The sequence below is a fragment of the Xenopus tropicalis genome, chromosome 4 (assembly GCF_000004195.4).
Source record: "Xenopus tropicalis strain Nigerian chromosome 4, UCB_Xtro_10.0, whole genome shotgun sequence".
In the NCBI taxonomy this organism is placed as follows: Eukaryota; Metazoa; Chordata; class Amphibia; order Anura; family Pipidae; genus Xenopus; species Xenopus tropicalis.
This window is the reverse complement of record NC_030680.2, coordinates 74080800-74100790: the sequence shown is the minus strand read 5'-3', so window position 1 is coordinate 74100790 and position 19991 is coordinate 74080800. Positions and strand designations below refer to the sequence as shown.

At 37.3% G+C, this 19991-nt stretch overlaps 1 protein-coding gene across 1 annotated transcript in view; it reads left to right on the top strand.

The window, feature by feature from the left end:
- lonp2 (lon peptidase 2, peroxisomal) overlaps positions 1 to 19991 on the top strand; it is a 66465-nt gene that overhangs the window by 28171 nt on the left and 18303 nt on the right. Inside the window, exons 9-11 of the mRNA XM_031900823.1 lie at positions 10177 to 10327; positions 11908 to 12034; positions 12669 to 12802. Coding sequence (XP_031756683.1) covers positions 10177 to 10327; positions 11908 to 12034; positions 12669 to 12802 — 412 coding nt within the window. The remainder of the gene's footprint in view (positions 1 to 10176; positions 10328 to 11907; positions 12035 to 12668; positions 12803 to 19991) is intronic.

Sequence of the window (19991 nt, the reverse complement as noted above, 5' to 3'; positions counted from 1 at the left end):
TTGGTATCTGCTGCAGCTTGGAGGGTCACGTGTCACCTTAGGTAACAAAAATGTATGCGTAAAGACTGAAAAATGTGTTTTTCACAGACACATTTATGAAAGCTAATTAATAATGTGGATCTGTTTTGGTCACATTTTAATATTTTTTAAAAATTAATTTAGTAAGTGTACTTTTCACCGGAGGATTTGTTAACATGATCTCTGCATGATGAGGGGAATTCCTGTGATGCTGAATAGCTGTGAATATAAATATTACTATGGTATCTCAGTGGGAGAAGGCAAACCATTGCATACATTCTCCCACAGACACACTTGGTTTAGATGATATGCAGCTCATAGTACTCCAAAGGTACCATTTAACTATGGAGATCTTCTGTACAGCCAAGCTTTGGTCTAACCAAATATTTCCTTACATCAAAGTGATGGTTCAACATATTGCACAATTTCTGACCAAATTATGATAAAATAATTATAAAATGCAAATGAGCCTGTGGAAACACTGAACATGCTTAATATAATGTGGAGGTTTGTATATGGTCAAGGGTCCTCTAGTTGCACCACCCTAGTCTAGTAAATGAAAAGACTGGGAAGAAAGGAGTATAAATCTACTGTATATTGCTTTCTCTAGAGTTAATAAAAAAATTGTTTGTGTACAGCAGTTTAATCCCCTGAATTCCCCATCATTTAAAACCCATTTAGGGATTTACATAGCTTTAAATAGCAATGCATGTTTTTCCTATAAATAGAGATATTTGCAGACAAAATAAGAGACATAAGTAGTTGTACTCCTGATCTCCAGCTGTTTGCACAGCTGCCAACAAATGGTGTGCATTACACAACCATCACAGCAGTAGTCTTACACAAGTTTTCACAAATGCACTATTGTTTTGGTGTGTAACATAAAGCAGATTAGTTTTTTTTTTTTTGTGGAACATGCACATTATAAATGAAAATTTGTACTGACAAATCCTTTTGCATTACAAATACAGCTGGATGTCCAGTGATAGCCAAGTATGGAGAATACTAGTAGTTTATTCTCTAGTAACTCTATTTCTTTTTCTCATATTAAATGCTAGTCAGCTCAGTAATTGGTATATTAGTGATAAAGTGATTCCTAGGTAAATACTTAGAAATGCAAGCTTTGTCCTAGATTAGAAACTCTAATGGCTTTTTGCTATGGGGAGGTAAATACTTTAACATACCAAAAACCAGAGCAAATGTTACATTTTAGATCCCCCTTTAAATCAGATTGAGAAGAAGGAGAAATTATCTCAGTTTGGTAGCCTTCTTATTTACAGGTTCCCACACTATTGGTCTGACTACCCTAAGGGGCCTCTAAGTAGTAGACAGTAGAGCTATTTAGACTCTGATATTGTTGCTGGGTGTTTCTATATATCTGTAACTTTGCACTTTAAATGAGGGGTCATTCACAAGTTGAGCCTTAAAGACAGGTATCAACACAAGAAACTTAAAAATGTTTGTTCCAGAATATTCATTTACAATTGTTACTTATTTCAATAATTCTACATAATTATTATTACATAATTACACTATTTTTCAGCTCTTCTGCATATGTGTACTATAGCATTACTATTGATTTTTTTCTGTTTGGCTTTAACTTTGCTTTCACACAAGCTGTACAGTCTTTTTCCTGGCTGGGGCCAGACAGGTGTCTCTTAAGCATTTTCAGTTGACTTTCATGGTTGTTCAAACATGTTGTCAGTTTTCCTATGACTTCAGCCAACTTGCAACAACACAAGTGAATGACATCTGAGACAATCACCCTTGACAGCTATACCTGATTGTCAACTATGCCTAAGTCCCAAAAAGCCATTCAAGAGAAGAATAATAGGTTTACAAAGACAAATAATACCATAAGAGTTTGTGTGTAGCCAGTAACATAGCACTCAACATACATTTAATGGCTGTTATACTAAAATTATGCTTAATTATGGGTGCAGGATTGTTGTGTCCAAATGTGCTGGAATTCTGGGAAGGAATAATGCATTGTGGAAATGCGATTTACATTATTTTTTTGTTCTTACTATACATTTCATAAATGAGACTGTTTCAGTGTTCTGACAGGTGGAAAAATTGGCCAGGTGGGTAGGAAAAAAGGGCAGCCAGCAAAAAGAAAAAAAAATTAACTGCTTCCCCACCAGCTGAAAGAGTATTTACAGAAGGCAGTAGGACTGTGTGCTTTTGCAGATACAGTGCAAAATACAATACAAGTCCTACCAGCTTTTGTAAAGTTATTCTGTTACTGTGCAGGATGTTGCCAAGGATGGTGCTAGACAGGTATGAATCATTGATGGGAGATCTGTCCAGCAAAAACTGTCTGGGGAGAGCACTGCTGTTTGTCTGCCATTAAGCCAACTGCTCTGCCCTAAGTTGTATCACAACTGTGCTACAATTTAGCTTACTAAATGAGTGCTTTTTAAACTGGATGAATGTCACTAGTGTTAATTTATTACCATTTTTTCTGTATTTTGAGGCTATAATTATGCCTTTGCACAGTAAGCAGAATCAGGGTTGGACTAGGCCAGCGGGACACCGAGAAAAAACTTGGAGGGCCTGCTGACCCAGGTCTGTTCCCTGCCAGGAACCTTGAGCGCTCCACCCCCACCCCCTATTGCAGACGTAGAAATTATGCAGTGGGGGGGGGGGTATTAAAGGCTGGTAGCTTCTGGTGATTTCTGGGGTGGTGGGCCCCTGAGGTGGCAGCCTGGTGGGCCCCAGGCAACCCAGTCTGACACTGAGCAAAATGATTACCAATAAGCATGACAGAAAGCAATTTATAAAAATGGTATGATATAAAGTCAGGTAGAGGCAGCTGTATAAAAAGATAGTTGCTAAGGTTCCTTTTGCACTTTGCATGCTGCCCCTGGGTTTGTGCAAATAGCTGCAGGCCTCTGTGCTCTGTTTCGGAGAACTGTGGTCTGCGCCTAGAGCTAAGTGCTGCCTGCGCTAAAGGGGCGAGCAGGGGAAGGCACATAGGTGTCCCCCCTTCCACTGCCTACCCGCCCAGGTATGGAGTGGCAGAAGGCACAGGCCGCAACAAGGTCATTTCCTTACCGCATGCTCTAAAAGCTCTGAACACATGACATGAAATGTTTTAAATGTAACAGGAAAAAGCATAGGCATAAAAGATACACCTCTATCCATTTACTGTCTGGCATTTAAAGCCATATTTGTTTCTTAGGGTTTACTTTTTCTTTTAACCCCAACATTTAAACTAGGCTTCCAAGGGCATGTAAGACAGCTAATAGCCATTCTCTACAAATTTAAACAGTCCCTGTTCCAGGCCGTCCTGAAGGGCCAACCTCACAGTTTTGAACTATTCCATATGTTTTTCCCACTATTGGTGGGACAAGGCAGCAGAGGGCCCTATTTCATAGGAAATTACTGGCATATGGCATGTATATTACCCTGTTTAAATAAGTTGACCCCAAAAAATGCTGAGCCGTAGTTCAGCTGAAGTAACTTTGTCAATTGCAGATTTGCTCCCCCCTATTAGCCTTAAGTCTGCAAGCAAGACACCAAAAAGCTATTTAATTGTAGTTTATTAGCTCTGTATTTACTGCATAACCTGTTAGTGATATATGAAAATGATATTCTGCAATTGTTTTAAATGTTAATAATGTTTAAATGTTCAGTAAAAATTTGTTACTGATATATATTTAAATTTTAGATTTTTTGTTCTTTTGCAATAACTAATGGTATCCATTTACAAACATTTAATCACAATGAGCATGCTTTGGTTCATTAGAAAGTGTGTTCTGGAACGCTATTGCCGTATTAAAAACATGTTGGAATGCTTGCTAATTACTTTTCCAAATTTATGATGGGGATTTTCCATCTACTTAAATATCATGTATTTGACAGTATTGAAATCTCACTACATGGCAGTGCTGCGTCTTTGGAATGTCCTACATTTCCTGTCCTCGAAGTCACTGCTGAAAACAAAATACCTTCCTATTTCCAATGACAGATAGAAAACAGGGGTGCATTTGTTCTAATTTTAGATGACCTTTTGTAAATAACTTTGAGAGATGGATGCAAGCTCTCAACAGAAAGTGTTTATATGCTGCAAAACACTGCCAGTGGAAAACTTGGCCATTTTAATTTCACAAGGCTTTCCTAGAGTTGGTAGTTATAAAATAGTCTTACAGTAAGCTTGTTGTGTTTAAAAAAGCACTTCACTAAAGCCTGGTGACTGCAATGTATTCATTTTGTGCCAGAAAAACACTTTGCCATAATTCTTCTAAACTGAAGTCAATTTGGACATACATATTTTGCTGTATGGTATGCAGAATATTTACTAATAATTATAATCACAGAGATTTTGAGGCAGAATTTTCAACATTTGAGTGAGAAAAATGCAAATATACTTGAGAATGTGTTTTGAAAACACCAATAGTCACAATTTATTAAAGAAAAAAACTTCAAAAATTCACACACAAAAACTTGGCAAATTAATTGAGTTTTTATAGAAGTCAGTTAAAACAGTAGAATTTTAGCCTTATTAAAAATGAATGGAACAATGTGATTTCCGTTTGTGATTTTTTTCCCGTGACAAAACATGACTATGTTTGTTCCTCTCTGAAATGGTAGTGTTCCAGGAATAAAAAAAATGTGAGTTTCCCACTTTTTTTTTTCTTTATGTCCATGTTATAAAATGCAAAGGCATTAAACATGTAATGCTTAAGATCTCCACATAAAATCGGGTACAGAAAAGGAATAATGTCCAGGGTGTGCCAAAATGTTAGGTTTATAATTGCTTACTCTGTGCTCCTGTTTGATGAAAACTGCTCTGGCCCACAGTATTACTATGTCTGACATTCTGGTTCAGGTGTGCATGTGCAGAAGAGTGAAAAGTGAAAGGCCAGCTTGTCACTGTACTAGGCATGAGCACGTGGCCCAGGGCCAGAGAGAGGATCCGAGAAGAGGAAAAAGATTGCAACATGGTGCTCCTTTAGAAGTAGCACACCCAGGCACTCCCAGACCTTTTCATAGAAAGATAAGCCTGGTGCCTGGACTTCTTTAGAAGTACCCTGAACAGGAGCACTACCCAGGGTATCAGGTAAGCGATTGTAATCACTAGTAGGTGCAGGGGCATTTCTGGGGTCTATCCTGCCCTGAGGTGGCCTTACAGATGCCAAAATTCTTTATGCTGCTCCTGGTAACTTGCGGCTGGTGCTGTCTCAGGGGAGTTTCTGAACTGGCCTTGTGGCGGTAGCACCCTTGAGTGGGTGCTTAACATTTGGGGCCCCAGAGGGATTATGACTTTCTTCTCCTTTAACACCTTTTTTTTCACAGCAGGCATTGCCACCTCTGGTATGACAATGCCAGTCAACAGTTCATATAAGAAACTAGCCATAAATAGGGTCAGTCCAACCTCAAGTAAAATTTGATCGAGGCCTGTGGGTCACAGGAATTGATTGTTTTGCTCACAGTTTTATATCCTGTCTTAATCATGGTTCCAGCTGTGTGTTGATGAAGGAATTACATAAAGATTGTAGTGTACTGAATTGTAACACCCAACATTCGGCTGTGTTTAGGCATTAGTGGTAGACTGTGCAAAAGGTCAGCTTGAGTATTAACCCAAAGATATGTTATTAAAATGAAGACACTGACGTCATTATGTACTTTGGCTGTTAATGCAGAAGAGTTATTTTTATCTATAACGGACAGTGGGTAATTAGCCAAAATCCTAAATTTCAGATTTTCCACATGTAATATATGAATTATATTATATCTGCATCCATCTCTGTCCTTAAATGTTTAAATTGTAAATAGCAGATCTGATTTGTCAAGAGATATTAGGGGGCTGCTTTATCAAAGTACAATTGGCTCCGAATGGGAAAAATTTGTACTTTTTTAGTTTTAGAACTGGGCGTATTTTCTGCCTTGTCAATTTCCTTTTTTGTACTTTGTGACAATTTGAGCGACAAAATCGTATTTGTTGCAACAAGTACTAAAGTTTCGGAATTCATTCAAGCGAAAAGAAAAAACTATTTTGAAGCTTGTTACAATGCATATCTTGACACAAAAACTCAAAATAATAAAAAGTTATATGTGACTATTCATTATTCTTTGGTCCTGCTAAACTGTGATCCTGTTATATTATTTATATAATTACAAAATAGCAAAAGGAGGGTACATAGGATATATATAACAAATATACAGAGCACATACTTCTTTACTTCATATGATATCAGGCCTAGATGTGTTAAGCATGCGGTATTTCATGGTTGTGCAAACTCTCAGTAAAGAGGAGATGTCACTGCTAAATACAATGTGCTTCTTTCAGACCATCTCAAGTTTAAAATCTTCATGCTGCTCTAAAATCCATTTGCCGCCTCATTAAATGCTTCATGGAGTTTGTAAAACCATGCATTATACGGCCAGACACACACAGCCGCCTATCACGTCTGCCTGTCTGAACTGGGCTGCCAGCCTGCACATCTCAAAGCCATTCGCTCCTTGTCAAGCTACCACAAACATAGAAACCATGCTTTTTTTCACAGTTCCCCTTCATTTTATCCACTTCTTCCTCAACATAATGACATTTGATATAGGACTATAGAAAAAGAATACTAAAATGTCTTAATTGTAGTTGAGTAAAAGCCTTACAATTTAGATTTCCTTCTATCTGCCATGCACATTCCTGTATCAGGATGGTTTCTGCAAATGCACTTATTATTCATTGTTCAAATCTGTAGCAGCTGCTAGAAAAGGAAAAGTCAACCTATATCATAGTACCAGCACCCAGTATTTGCAACCGGGAAGCACTTTCTCTAACATGATAAGGTAGCCATACATGGAGCTATATAGTAGGGCTATTCATTTATTTTACACCAAATTGCCTGACCATCAATTTTGTGTTTAATTTTGACAGATTGTTTTACAGCCCCTTCATTTATTGGTCTGCACAGGACTGAAAAGAATATGAAGTGACAGGTGTACCCCCATCCCCCCACTTTCTGTGTGATTCAGTTGCTTAGCTCTCAGAGTAAATGAATTGATTGGTGCAATATGGCCATCTGCTCTAGCTTTTAGTGGTGGTGAGCATGCTTCTCTGAACAGAGTTACCACAGTGTTTGAAAGACTGGGGATGCTGAGCAATAACATATTGACAATGAGTGCCCCTCACCAGGAGTGAGCTCTTATTGGGAAATCAAGGTACAATTAGAATGTACCAACTTTTATACAAGAATATATATACTCAAGAATAAAGTTCTTGTTAATAAGTAATATGCATTACCCCATATGTTAAAAAATAGGCACTAAATTGGCCCAGGTACAGCAAGGTAGCATTTATAGGGTGCCTGTTTAGGCATCTTATTGGTTGCTATGGGTTACTGCACCTTGGAAAACTTTGTGGCAAATTTATCAAAATGTGAGACTTACATAAAAGCACACTCACATTCTATTCATTCCTATAGGATTTTTAAAAGTGTATTTATCAATGAGTGAAAGTTAGAACAATTTGATAAATATGCTTCTAAAAATAGGAATAAAAAGAACGTGGGTGAGTTTTTATGTAATAAAGGGGCAGTTCACCTTTACATTAACTTTTAGTATGCTATAGAATGTCTTCATTATTTATTTTTACAAACTATTTTCCTTTCACTTCTACATTTTTCCAGCTTCCAAATGGGGGTCACTGACCGTAACAGCCAAAAACAGTTGCTCTGTGTTCTTACAAATTGTATTAATATGGTTACTTTTTATTACTTATCTTAGTAATCAGCCCCTCTCCTATTCATATTCAAGTCTTTCATTTAACCCACTGCTTGGTTGCTAATGTAAACAAGACCCTAGCAACCAGTTAGCTACTTAAATTCCAAACCGTAGAGCCGCTGAACAGAAATTAAAAAAAAAAACCAATTGCCTCAGAATATCAATGTGTACATCATAATCAAAGTTAAATTCAAGTTGAACAACCCCTTTAAGCTCTAAACTCATGTTTTGATAAATCTGCCCATTAGTGTCTTTTTTTTTTTTTTTTACATAATCCCATATTTTCTCATTATAAACTAAAGCTGTTTTAGTATTATAAATGATAAATAATATAATAAGCAAATATTATAAATAATAGTACATTTATTATTATAAACTAGAGCTGTTTTAGGCATAGGGATTTAAACTGTAATCTGCCTCTGTATAATAGAATGCAAATTTTTTTTATTAATTAGTTGTTTGTACTTGTTGTGCCTTCCATGGCTTACAGCTGATTGTAATTGTCACCAGTGTTAGTGTTGGACATGGGCATTTCAACATCTTTCTGATGTATTATCAAATATGCTCTTCATATTGCATACCAGAACACTGATAATAAATTGACTGATGCAAAATAGTGGATGTCATGATTGTCCTATATGTAATATGTTACTCTTATTGTATTTATGTTTGGATATACGTATAAGTGTTTGGATAGGGGATATGAATAGCCTGCTCCATATGTCACAAAAAAAGTTCTGGTGGGGTACTTCCTACTTGTAGTAGCACTTTTACATCATTTTATTATAGTGCCGTGTATTAGTTTTTACACCAGATGTCCATTTGTCCATATTATTTTCAGTATTAAAAAAAAGAGAAATTGAGGGCTCTACTTATATGTTCTTCACTGGTTGGAAATACGGCTGCAAATCCACATAATGGGCCAAAATGCTATAGGCCCCTATTTTTTAATGACCAGAATTTTATTTTGCATACCAATGCTGTAAGAAGATACCCGATAAACTGTGTAGAATACAGTGGGAATCTGCTACTTATATGTTATCTGCTTAGTAACCTGTGCCTTTTCTCCTTTTTCGAATTTAAATGGCTGCCCCCATGGCTACACAGCAGGGTATTTATATAAACTGCAGTAGTGTTTATGAAGACAACACACAACTTTTACCAGTGCAGAGCAATAGTATATAATATATTAATTATTTTTATACACTTTCATTTTTTGGTGTTACTGTTCCTTTAAGTTTGTAGATGATTTAAAGCAATGTACATGGGATATATTTATCATTTTTAAAATCAGTTCACATGCTAAAACATGTTGCATGATTATTGAACATTTCTGTAAAATATGTTAAAAATTAAATTTACAACTGTCCAATATGTATTTTTTTAAAAATGGCAACTATCCTTGGTGTTCTTTTATGCCTTTGGGTTTATTTAACGCTAACATGTCTACTCTGTGTGTTTTAATACTGTACTAGTCAAGTTCTATGTGAGGCACAACCTGAGAGCACCGCTTATAAATTTCACCCCACTCCCATAAATGTGTGGATTCATATTTACAGAAAATAACCTACGTATAAATTGCTGTTTTAGCAGCAATTAAATTGCAGGGTAGGGGCTGATTGAGAAATCAGTGGTCATGACCCCTAAAGCCCCAGCAGGCTTATTGTAACTGGTTGCTCACGTTTTGCTCACTGCTGACAATTTTCTTTTGCCTGGTCTAGTTGGTGTTTTCTGTACGGTCTTGTAAGCCTTTCTCCAAAGAGGCCAGTTAATCAGTCTGATTTTTCTTTGGGATTAACCAATGGTTTTATCAAGTCATCCATGCTAAGGTCAACTTCTCTGTAGAGGTTGCCAATTTCTTTCTTTAAAGGGTAACTATACCCCCAAACAATGTAGGTCTCTATAAAAATATATTGCATAAACAAGCTCATATGTAAAACCCTGCTTTATCTAAATAAACAGAAATATACTTTTTTAATAGTAGTTGGGTAATACTAAATAGAATATTGCCATTTTAAGAATTAAGGGCCATCTCCTGGGATCATAGGATTCACAGTACACACAAACAATCAATTTGAAATGTTAGTCCTACTCTCTCTTAATTCCCAAGTGTTTATTTCTAACTTATGTCAGACACAATTCTGTATAGTCCTAACTAGTGCAAAAAGGGTTTTTTAGAATACATTGTGGAGTTCTCTACCTGAAGCATTTTATACTGACCAATACATTAGACTGGACATGTTTCATCTTCTGTTGGATTCTGTCTTAATGTATTTAATATGTGCCTCATGAGATATGTGTATCTCATTTAATTTTATTGTACTCCGCAAAGAATCATGTTTGGGTTCTTTCTGTCAGTTTAATGTGCAGTACTGCCAAAAAGATCATGCTTGTTTACACAAAAACTCTGCTTTCATTTTGTTTTTGAAGGTGCTGGATCCAGAGCAAAATCATAACTTCACTGACCACTACTTGAATGTGGCCTTTGACCTCTCTCAGGTCCTATTTATTGCCACCGCCAATACCATTTCCACAATTCCACCTGCACTTCTTGACAGGATGGAGGTTATAGAGGTGCCAGGTAAGTACTGTACTGTAAGTGAGTCTGCAGGTATGCAGGAGTTGTTAAATTAATTATTCTGTAGGTGCATGATAATAGGTAATGAGATCAGTAACATTTTGATTTATACAACTGGCTATCACTATTATAAACACACACTGTAGACACTGTGCTACTTAACTACCCTTCAGAACATCTACCCTTAGAGGCCCATTTATCAACATTCACATTTTAAACTTTTACTAAACTCATTTTCTCTAAAACTATGAATGCCAAATGATTAAAACAGCCTTTAAAAAAAAAAAAAAAAAAAAAAAAGCTTGAACGAAAAAAGATGTGGGAAAAAATGCAAAAAAAAGTGAATTTTATTTCACACAAATGAAAGCGTAAAAAAAACCCCAAAAACCTCTGAAACACAAAGCAAAAAAATATCTTCCGGTTGTAAAAAGGACAGCTACCACTGACTATATGACCTTGACAGCTTTTTTGCTGGCGTATTTTTGCTTTTGAATATGTCGCATAATAAACAGCGAAAAACATTCTGCCTATTATTTAAATTGAAAAAAAAACAACAACTTATTTCTTAAATAACTTAGTTATTATTATAAAGCAGTAATAAAGCAGGATTTGCTTTTACACTATCTTAAAGGGATACTGTCATTATTTTTATGGTATACTTATTTTTAGCTGTAATATTGATGTGTAGGCACCATCTCAGTGCATTGTGCCCGAGTCTGAGCTTTCAGAAAGGGCCAGAGCTACACATTAGAACTGCTTTCAGGTAACCTATTTTTTTTTATCCTACTCCCATGTAACTGGAGGAGTCCCAGTCTTACTATTGAGTGCTATTCTGATATCTACTGGGAGCTGCTATCTTGCTACCTTCCCATTGTTCTTCTGAGGGGGGTGATATCATACCAACTTGCAGCTCAGCAGTAAAGTGTGACTGAAGTGTATCAGAGCACTGGTCACATGGCTGTGGCACCCTGGGAAATGAAAAATATGACTAGACCCATGTGAAATTTGAAAAATAAATATAAAAAAATCTTTTTGTGTTTTTGAAAACAGGATTCTGCTGGAGAAGCTCTTTTAACTGATGCGTTTTGAAAAAAAAAAACATGTTTTCTTATGACAGTATTCTTTTAAGGATGAAGACAGATAGGGCGATTAGTTGTTGCAATTTTTAAAATCTAGTCGCGGCTACTAGTTGCCACCTTCGCATGCGGCAACTTGCATGAGAATGGAGGTAGTGTCACGTCAACTAGTTGCTTTGGCTAGGTAATTAGTGGCCATGACTAGTTTTTTTAAAAAAAATTGCTGTGACTAATTGCCCCTTCAGTCTTCGCCCCAACATTTAAAATTGAGTTAACTTAGCTAGATATAACAAGCTCTGTTTAAACAACCCCCTCCCTTCCCTGTTTGTTGTGACTTTTTTGGCTTACAGATAAGCAGAAGGCGGGGGGATTGTCTTTGTGCCAGAAATTTAATTATCTACCTTGCAAGGGCCAAACGCGAAATACTATCAATTTCTATGTTGTTGTTTTTTTGTTTTTTTTTAGTTTTGCATGTGTATCCTGTTAGCCAATTCTGCTTTTTTTTAGGTTACAGTCAAGAAGAGAAATTAGAAATAGCTCACAGGCATCTTATCTCAAAGCAACTTGCCCAGCACGGTTTAACCCCTGAACAAATACAGATTCCTCAGGAAGCTACTCTGGAGATTATAACTCGGTATGTTAACAGGAAATGTGTCCTGAAGGATAAAAAACATTCACCTAATGCCCCACCCTTCCTATTTATTCCTTTATTTGTTTTTTGAGTTTACTTTTTTGAGTTCTGTATATGTTTTGTGGCCAGATTAGTAGATTTTTTTCCCTTTAATTTAAATGAACCTGCAACTTTTATTGTTGCTTCCACAATGCATGCCACAAATTATACATGAGTTATCCAACATAAACAAACTGGCAGAGCTTTTGTTGCATACATTCATAAATATAAACGCATAAAAAAATAGAGCAATTGCATTTGTAGCTGGAAAACCAAAATCCAGCAAGTCATAGTTACTCATCCAGGGGGAAAATTCAGTGTTTGCCACAGATAGAATTTAAAAGGGCAGTCATACATTTTAAAAAACAAGTGACTGCTTAAAATATATATTTTGTTTCTTCTTAATACATTTTAATTTCAAAATGTACTACCCATTAGCACTCTAGAGTGGTGATTATCAATTCAGAGGGGTGTTAAAGCTCAGTGCTTTGGCTGTTGTTTCAATTCTTGTGATAGGTGGCCATTTTTCCAGTTACAAAAGTGTGTCCACCACTTTAAAATCTATATATTATACACTGGATTCCCAATTCAACTTCAGGTATACTAGAGAAGCAGGGGTCAGATCACTGGACAGAAAACTTGGAGCTATTTGCCGAGCTGTTGCTGTAAAAGTAGCAGAGGGACAACACAGAGAACCCAAGTCAGAGCATTTGGAGGCACCCGAGGGAGAAGGTAAGTCAAAGTGTATCTAAAAGACCCTGCTCATATAGGATTTAAAGACCAAGTTAAAGCACACTTCAGATACAACCAACCCAGGCCCCCCACCAATGCTACTCTTGGAACGCCTACCAGATTATAATGCCTCAATAAAAGTAATGTGCAGATTTCTGCAGATTGCCTCGAGTTCCATTACCCAAAGACTCCTTTGTTCTGTTGTTTTAGTTTGGCACCCAGGCACGAGTGGCATTTTAATCAGTGTGGTTCTCTCTACAGTTGAAAACAAAAATACTGGTGTGCCATTAGTGTAATACTTTAAACATTAGTGGAAAAATATTAGATTGCTGTGTCCAGTAGTGTGTACATCTACTATGACTATATGTTAGATAGCATCATCTTTCACACATTTGGGGAGTTGGAGCATTTGTCTCATTTGTGAGCATGTTGAAGCTGCATGAGCAGGCAACCTAACACTCCACTCTTCCATTATCTTTGAATTTAAAGCGCCTGGTGCAATTTAGTGCAGGCAATTAATTGCTTGAAGACGCTCAGCATTTTTAACCCTAAATAAATCAGTGGATGGCAATTCGGAGCATTTTGTTCTTTGCTCACAGAGCAACAAAACACAGGGTTGAATTGTCCTATTTGCCTTGAAGGGCACCATAACTTGATGATGCTACATAAATAAATAAATGGTTAGTTGAAAGACTTTGATGAGATGAATAAAGCCTGTCCCATACCTGTACTGTCTGATGATTGACACTTGCTGAGCAATGCTTCTAGTCACCTTGCAACACTGTGCCTTTATACTTGTTAATACCCAATTTCATGATGTTGCCACCTTAAACCTGCTTTTTTTTTGTCTAGCAGTGCCATTCTTTTTAAATGCAATATATCATTAACATGCACAGAGATACCATAACAAAATAAATCAACATTGGAGTGATAATATCCAGTGTTATTTATATGGATTATTATATGGCAGCTCAAGGCAGAAAATATACCCATTCAGTGACACCCATCACTGCAGTTTGGGCTCACTGGCTAAGAAGAACTTTCCAGCTCAGTGGTGTAAGGGTCCTGCCCCCTCTGATGAATACACATGGGGAATCCCTGGCTATGGAGGGGGTCCAGAATGTATTTATTTTTTTTGCTGGCAACCCAGGCAAATCTCTGTTCCAACTACTGCTCTTCTAATACAATCTAATAATTTTGCCTTCTGGCCTAGAAACTGGATCCTGCTTTTACGCCATCTAGTATCTAAGCACTAAGGTGCCAGATGAAAAATTTGCACCAGGCCCGCCTTCACAAGTCTCAGTAATACTTCTGGCCAACCAAAGTGCACCTTGGTACATCTGGTAGGCCCCATGGGTGGGGAGGGGATATGGAATCTCTGGTAATAAATTTGTAAGTACTACTGTAATATGTACAGTATTTACTTTTTTCCCATTAATTCTGAGACCTAGGTTGCCAACCTTAATAAATGTTACAATTTAAACAGTTATAGCCAGAATTTTTGTGGTGGCTTCAATAACCGAGCCATCCTAATAAATCATTTTGTCTTGTTCTATTGGCCTGTCATTTTAATGACTGATTGTAAAATGCATTTGTGATTCATCATCCCAATCATCAGTAGCTTTTGTCTGCTTGTTATCTGTGTGTAGCTACTGATATAGAACGGTAATTAATATTATTATGCAAAGATCTCTGGGCCCTTCCTAGACTAGGAAGCCTGTGATAGAACTGCCCTCAAGCAGGGGAACTTTAATAAAAATAAAGCAGGCAATGAAGAAATGGTCTGTGCTTACTGTAGAACACATCATCCCCAGGTGTGCCACCTTGGAACTACAGCCTTGAAAAAAAATAAAATGACCAAGAGAGCTCTTGGGGGCTCGCTGTATTGGCAGGAGCTGGCCCAAATTACTCTTTGTTCATTTATTAAAATTGTGGCCAAGTCTGTTAACATGGTTGCCCACAGCAGTCTCATATTCATATAAAAACCTAGTGATCCTATACTGACAAGTGCCTGCTCAAATCTGTGCTGGCAGTATAGAGTTTAGGCAGCTGCTTGTCAAAAACACATCACTCTGAGCTGCTTATCAGCTGCCCAGAGGCATTGCATTCACATGTTTGCTGTAGGCCACAGATCTGTGCTGTGTCAGCCAGCCTCAACCTATCACTAGCATTTCTAATAAGTGCTTAGGATCCCCCCTTTGACAAGCACCTGCCTCAGTCTGCGCTCTGTCAGAATATAGTTCAGGTGCTTGTCGAAGTGGGATCCTGAGCTTACTAGAAGAAACACTAATGAAATGTTTGGGCTGATAGCACAGGTACTTGTCAGACTGGGATCCTGCAATGAGCCTGTATGGCCCATGGCACACGTTTGGATGCAGGGCTTCTGGCCACCTGACTATCTAATGATCTTATAGTGATGCTTTTCTGAGAAGCAGCTGCTGAAACTGTATAATGACTGCACAGATTTGAACAAGCGTTTGTCAGAATAGGATTGCTCACTTCCAGGGAAAAGTGTCCATTTTCAGTGTTCAAGTGAGTGGTGGATGCTCTCTGCAGCATTATATACTAGCTGCTAGTGAATACTTGGGCACATAACAGGTAAACTTAAATTCTTTGACACAGAATATTACTCTGTAACATGTATACCTTTTCATGAGGGTAGGAGTATGAGCATATTAAATGTATATAAAAATTGTGCATTTCATTTTACATAGGTCTAGCTTTCATCTACAGTACAGACTTTATATACAGATTGTTGCCTCCCCCCTCTTTTTTTCCATCGTCCAGGTTTGTTGCTCACCGTCTGTTTCACTTGAATCCTCAGTTCAAGCGCACACAAATCACCCTTTGTACCTTTCGGCCTGCATTCTTCTCTTTCATGCATTGTCTGCTTTCTTTAGAGCTTAGCAATGACTCATGTTGCTGTGTCTGGGGTAGGAATATTTGTAGTGGTTGCCCCTTATATTGTCAATATATAAGAATATATGTGCTGGAAATAATAGATCCTATACTTGTTCTATGTCAGATACGAGTGTTGGTCACAATACATAAAGAAATCTGAAAGAAATGTTGAGTCTAAATTATTAGAGATTGTGAATTGGTTTGTGCATTCCTTTGCACTATGAAAATAATTTTTGTCCACAGTTTGCTCCCACCAAACTAGTCTGATGTGAAAGATTTGACTTATTTTAGATAAATGGCCATTTGAAATTTCTGATAAGACCTGCTTTAGAGCTTTAACTCCATTGGTACCGGAATGAAGGGTAACATGAGTCGCTTCACAACATCCTTCATGGGCCACTGAAGGGGGGGGATAGGAAATCTGCCTACACATAATTTATTTTTTTTCAGCAGTATTGCTGCATTTCTTGGGGATGGTAATGTCTTTGTGCTACACGGGCTCCAGCTTGGGTACTACAGAATTGTCATTGCTATAAAAAAAAAAAGTATATGAGTGGGTTACAAGCATCTGATCTGTCTAGTTTCTGCCAAAGGCAGGTTCTGCTATTGGCCGTGTCTTTGGGTACTATGAATGTAATGCAAAGACACGCCAGCAAAGAATAAGTAATGGTTTATTTTAATATCATACCACTGTAACCTTATTTCACTGTGCACATCAGTAGTAGAAATGGCAGGCACTGTTTATTCAGCAATATCAGAATTAGTTTTCCCGGCGTCAAAACGAGTGTCACAATCCCTTGACCTTTTCCTACTCTTGGCATTGATATGCCCACGTGTTTCGCACCAGGTTTCTTCCTAGAACTCAGAGTGTTACATTTTAAATGAGACTTTGGTGCACAGCTGAAAGGCTGACATAAACTTACAAGTTACAGTGCTAGTGCCAGTTGTGCACACACACAAAAACACAAAACACACACACACACACATGATTTACTTTTTCTCTGTAATAATAAAACAGTACCATGTACTTGATCCCAACTAAGGTATAATTAATCCTTATTGGAGGCAAAACAAGCCGATTGAGTTTATTCAATATTTAAATGATTTTTAGCAAACTTAAGTTATGGAGATCCAAATTATGGAAAGATCTGGAAAACCCCAGGCCCCGAGCATTCTGGATAATAGGTCCCATACCTGTTCATGTTAGCAACTATAGCCAGAAACCGTCGGATCTTTTATACAACTTCCTTATTACTTTTCCAACCTGGTGTACACATAATGCTTCATTTAGTATGACATTTATTTCCTCTTCTAACAAAAATATGATTCTGTGAGGCCAAGAATGGGAAATAGTTTATTATTTTTTGTCAAATTAAAAAGAAAACACTTTCTTTCCTTGGAGTTCAAACATTGTGCAGATTTCATGTAGAACTACTGGGATTTTACATGCTTGTCAAAACAGGTTTATATGTTGTGCTACATTTACTATGATATTAATTTCCTCATCTAACAAAAATATTGTTCTGTGGGGCCCAGAATGGGGGCAGGAATTATATTACATCAAGAATTGTGTGTGAGGATCTAAAATTATAGAGATATGACACAGATGGCATTGGGAATACATCTTTCACAAAAATTTCCTTGGCAGAGTTCAATTGTTAGCATTGGTCCTGTTTTTGCCAGCGTCATTAATGCTTTATAGGCTAATGAAGGTTAATTGTATTTTTTGACAAATAACATTGCTTTATCTTTACTGTGAATAAGTACACCAGATGCGGTCACACACCAAACTCCAATAGTGGCTGTACATGTGCAGATATGGTCAGGCACTTTTTATAAACCATAATTCCTTGTTCCTTGTATCTTTGGTTTTCACTTGACCGGGGCACTAACCAGTGAAGTGAGTTTAGCAACATCTCTGCATTAGTTCTGATTTTCTTGCTTGAGCTAATTGCCAAACAGAAACACTTTGAAAGATGCCCGGTGTATGAATTCTTTAAGTGTATGTATGGATCACAAGCTAAACCTGCAACTTTGTGTCAAACTCTATAAACGCCCACCACTTTGATGCTTTTTTCTGACCATGCATTTGCTAGAAACTTGCAATTCCTAGGAAACAATGGAACCCATGAACATAAAATCTACAGCAAGTGATCTCTTATTTGATTTTTTGGCATGTTACTGGTTGGAAGGTACCAGGAGTATCCACTTGCACCTCACTGCTCTTTTTGTTACAACATAATATCTACAGCACCAGCAATTGGGTACTTGACAACCGGTGCCATAGCTTTAACAATCGGCTACAGCTAAGAGGTTATATTAACAAGGACTTCCATAGTGTTATTATAGTATTCTAATTATTCCTTTGTTTCTATAACCGTACAGTAACAACCTCCCAAAACAAGTTCATAACCAGTAGCGGTTTATTTTAAAGGGATCCTGTCATGATTTTATGGTGTACGTTTTATTTCTAAATTAAACTGTTTACACAACAAATAATTTACTCAGTAGCCATTCATGGTTTTTAACTTAAAGGAGAATGCAAGTCAAAATTTAAAAAGCATACTGCCCAATAGTCCTCCTATTGTTTAGTAAAAATGCCACACTTTTGGCTCACCTAATCAAATATTTACTCAGTCACACTTACTTCACATTTTCTAGAACAGGCAGCCATCTCTAAAAAGGTATTCTCCCTTCCTTTCCCTCCTTGCTTCATACTGCACATGTGTTTCATTCCCTCCCCTCTGCCAGATCCGCTTCTGATTGGCTGGTGGGCATGTGTAGCTCAGAACAGGAGACAGGATCAAGTTACACACATGATCAGAGAATAGGAAGGCTGCCGCTGGCAGCCTACAGGAAGGGGAGAGAGATTTCAGTGATGTCACTGTAGTCTTCACACTGCTGTAGGCTGCCAGCACCATATCTCAGAGAAACAAGCAGGGATCTGGGAATTTAGATATGCAGTAAGTACTTAAAAATAATGCCTTTAGACTTACTTTTAATTTATATTAACCTTTCATTGTCCTTTAAGGAATAAAAGATTGTTTTTTTAACTTTAATTTTGGTGTGTAGGCAGCCATCTTAGTGCACTGTTCCTTCTGAGCTTTCAGAAGGAGCCAGTGCTACACATTAGAACTTCTTTCAGGTAACCTATTGTTTCTCCTACTCCCATGTAAGTGGAGGAGTCCCAAGCCGGACTTGGATTCTTACTATTGAGTGCTATTCTTAAATCTACTGGGAGCTGCTATCTTGCTGCCTTCCCATTGTTCTGCTGATTGGCTGCTGGGAGGGGAGTGAGATCACTCCAATTTGCAGCTCAGCAGTAAAGTGTGACTGAAGTTAATCAAAGCACAAGTAACATGGCTGTAGCACCCTGGGAAGTGAAGAATATGGATAGCTCCATGTGAAATTTCAAAACTAAATCTGTTTGTGTTTTTGAAATACTGATTTTAATGCAGGATTCTGTTTGAGAAGTGCTATTTGAAAAAAACATGTTTTCCAATTACCGTATTCCTTTAAAATCAGATTGGGGAGTCATCAGCCATATTAATTGTATTATAAACACAGTATTACATATCAAACATATTAATAAATTCTATTGTAAACATTGTTTTTCTTATAATATGCATTAGTTAATACTGTGGTATAGTGGTTGGACCTTGAATAGAGTACAGCACTGCCTTAGCTTTATATTTTGCAAGTGACAGAAGATAAATGTCAGACTGCACAGAATGCCAATTTGGTCCTCATGTTATTGGAAAGGAGGCACAGCCACAAATTCTAGCTACAGTGCCTATTTTGATGCAAGGATACATCGCAGGGATAAACATATCAAGATGCTTCTTTGTTCCATTTACTTGACTGACTGTTTCTCTGAAGGAAGGGCAGGAAACAGGCCTAGTTTGAAATTTTAATTGTGTACCCATAGAAAAAAGGAGATGGTGGTAAAGGTGGAGAGATCACTGTGTGGGCCACTGCCTTGAAATGTTTTTTAAGTTTTATTTCTGATGATCATTATTGAAATAAACTGCATTCCCAGACTGCTCTCTTTATGAGTTTTAACATGTACAGACCCTAGAAAAAATGCTAATGTGGAGCTGAGAGACACTTGTTATAGAATATGTAGAATAATACCATAGAAGAGAATATTTCCCTTGTCGTTATTTGATATGTACTACTAAACTGCTCTGAAAATATTGGTTATCTTGGTGGGCCCTGAGGGCTACTTCTCAGCAGTATTATTTTGTTTTGCAAGGTTATGTTGTTTTAAAAGAATGAACTTGAGTTT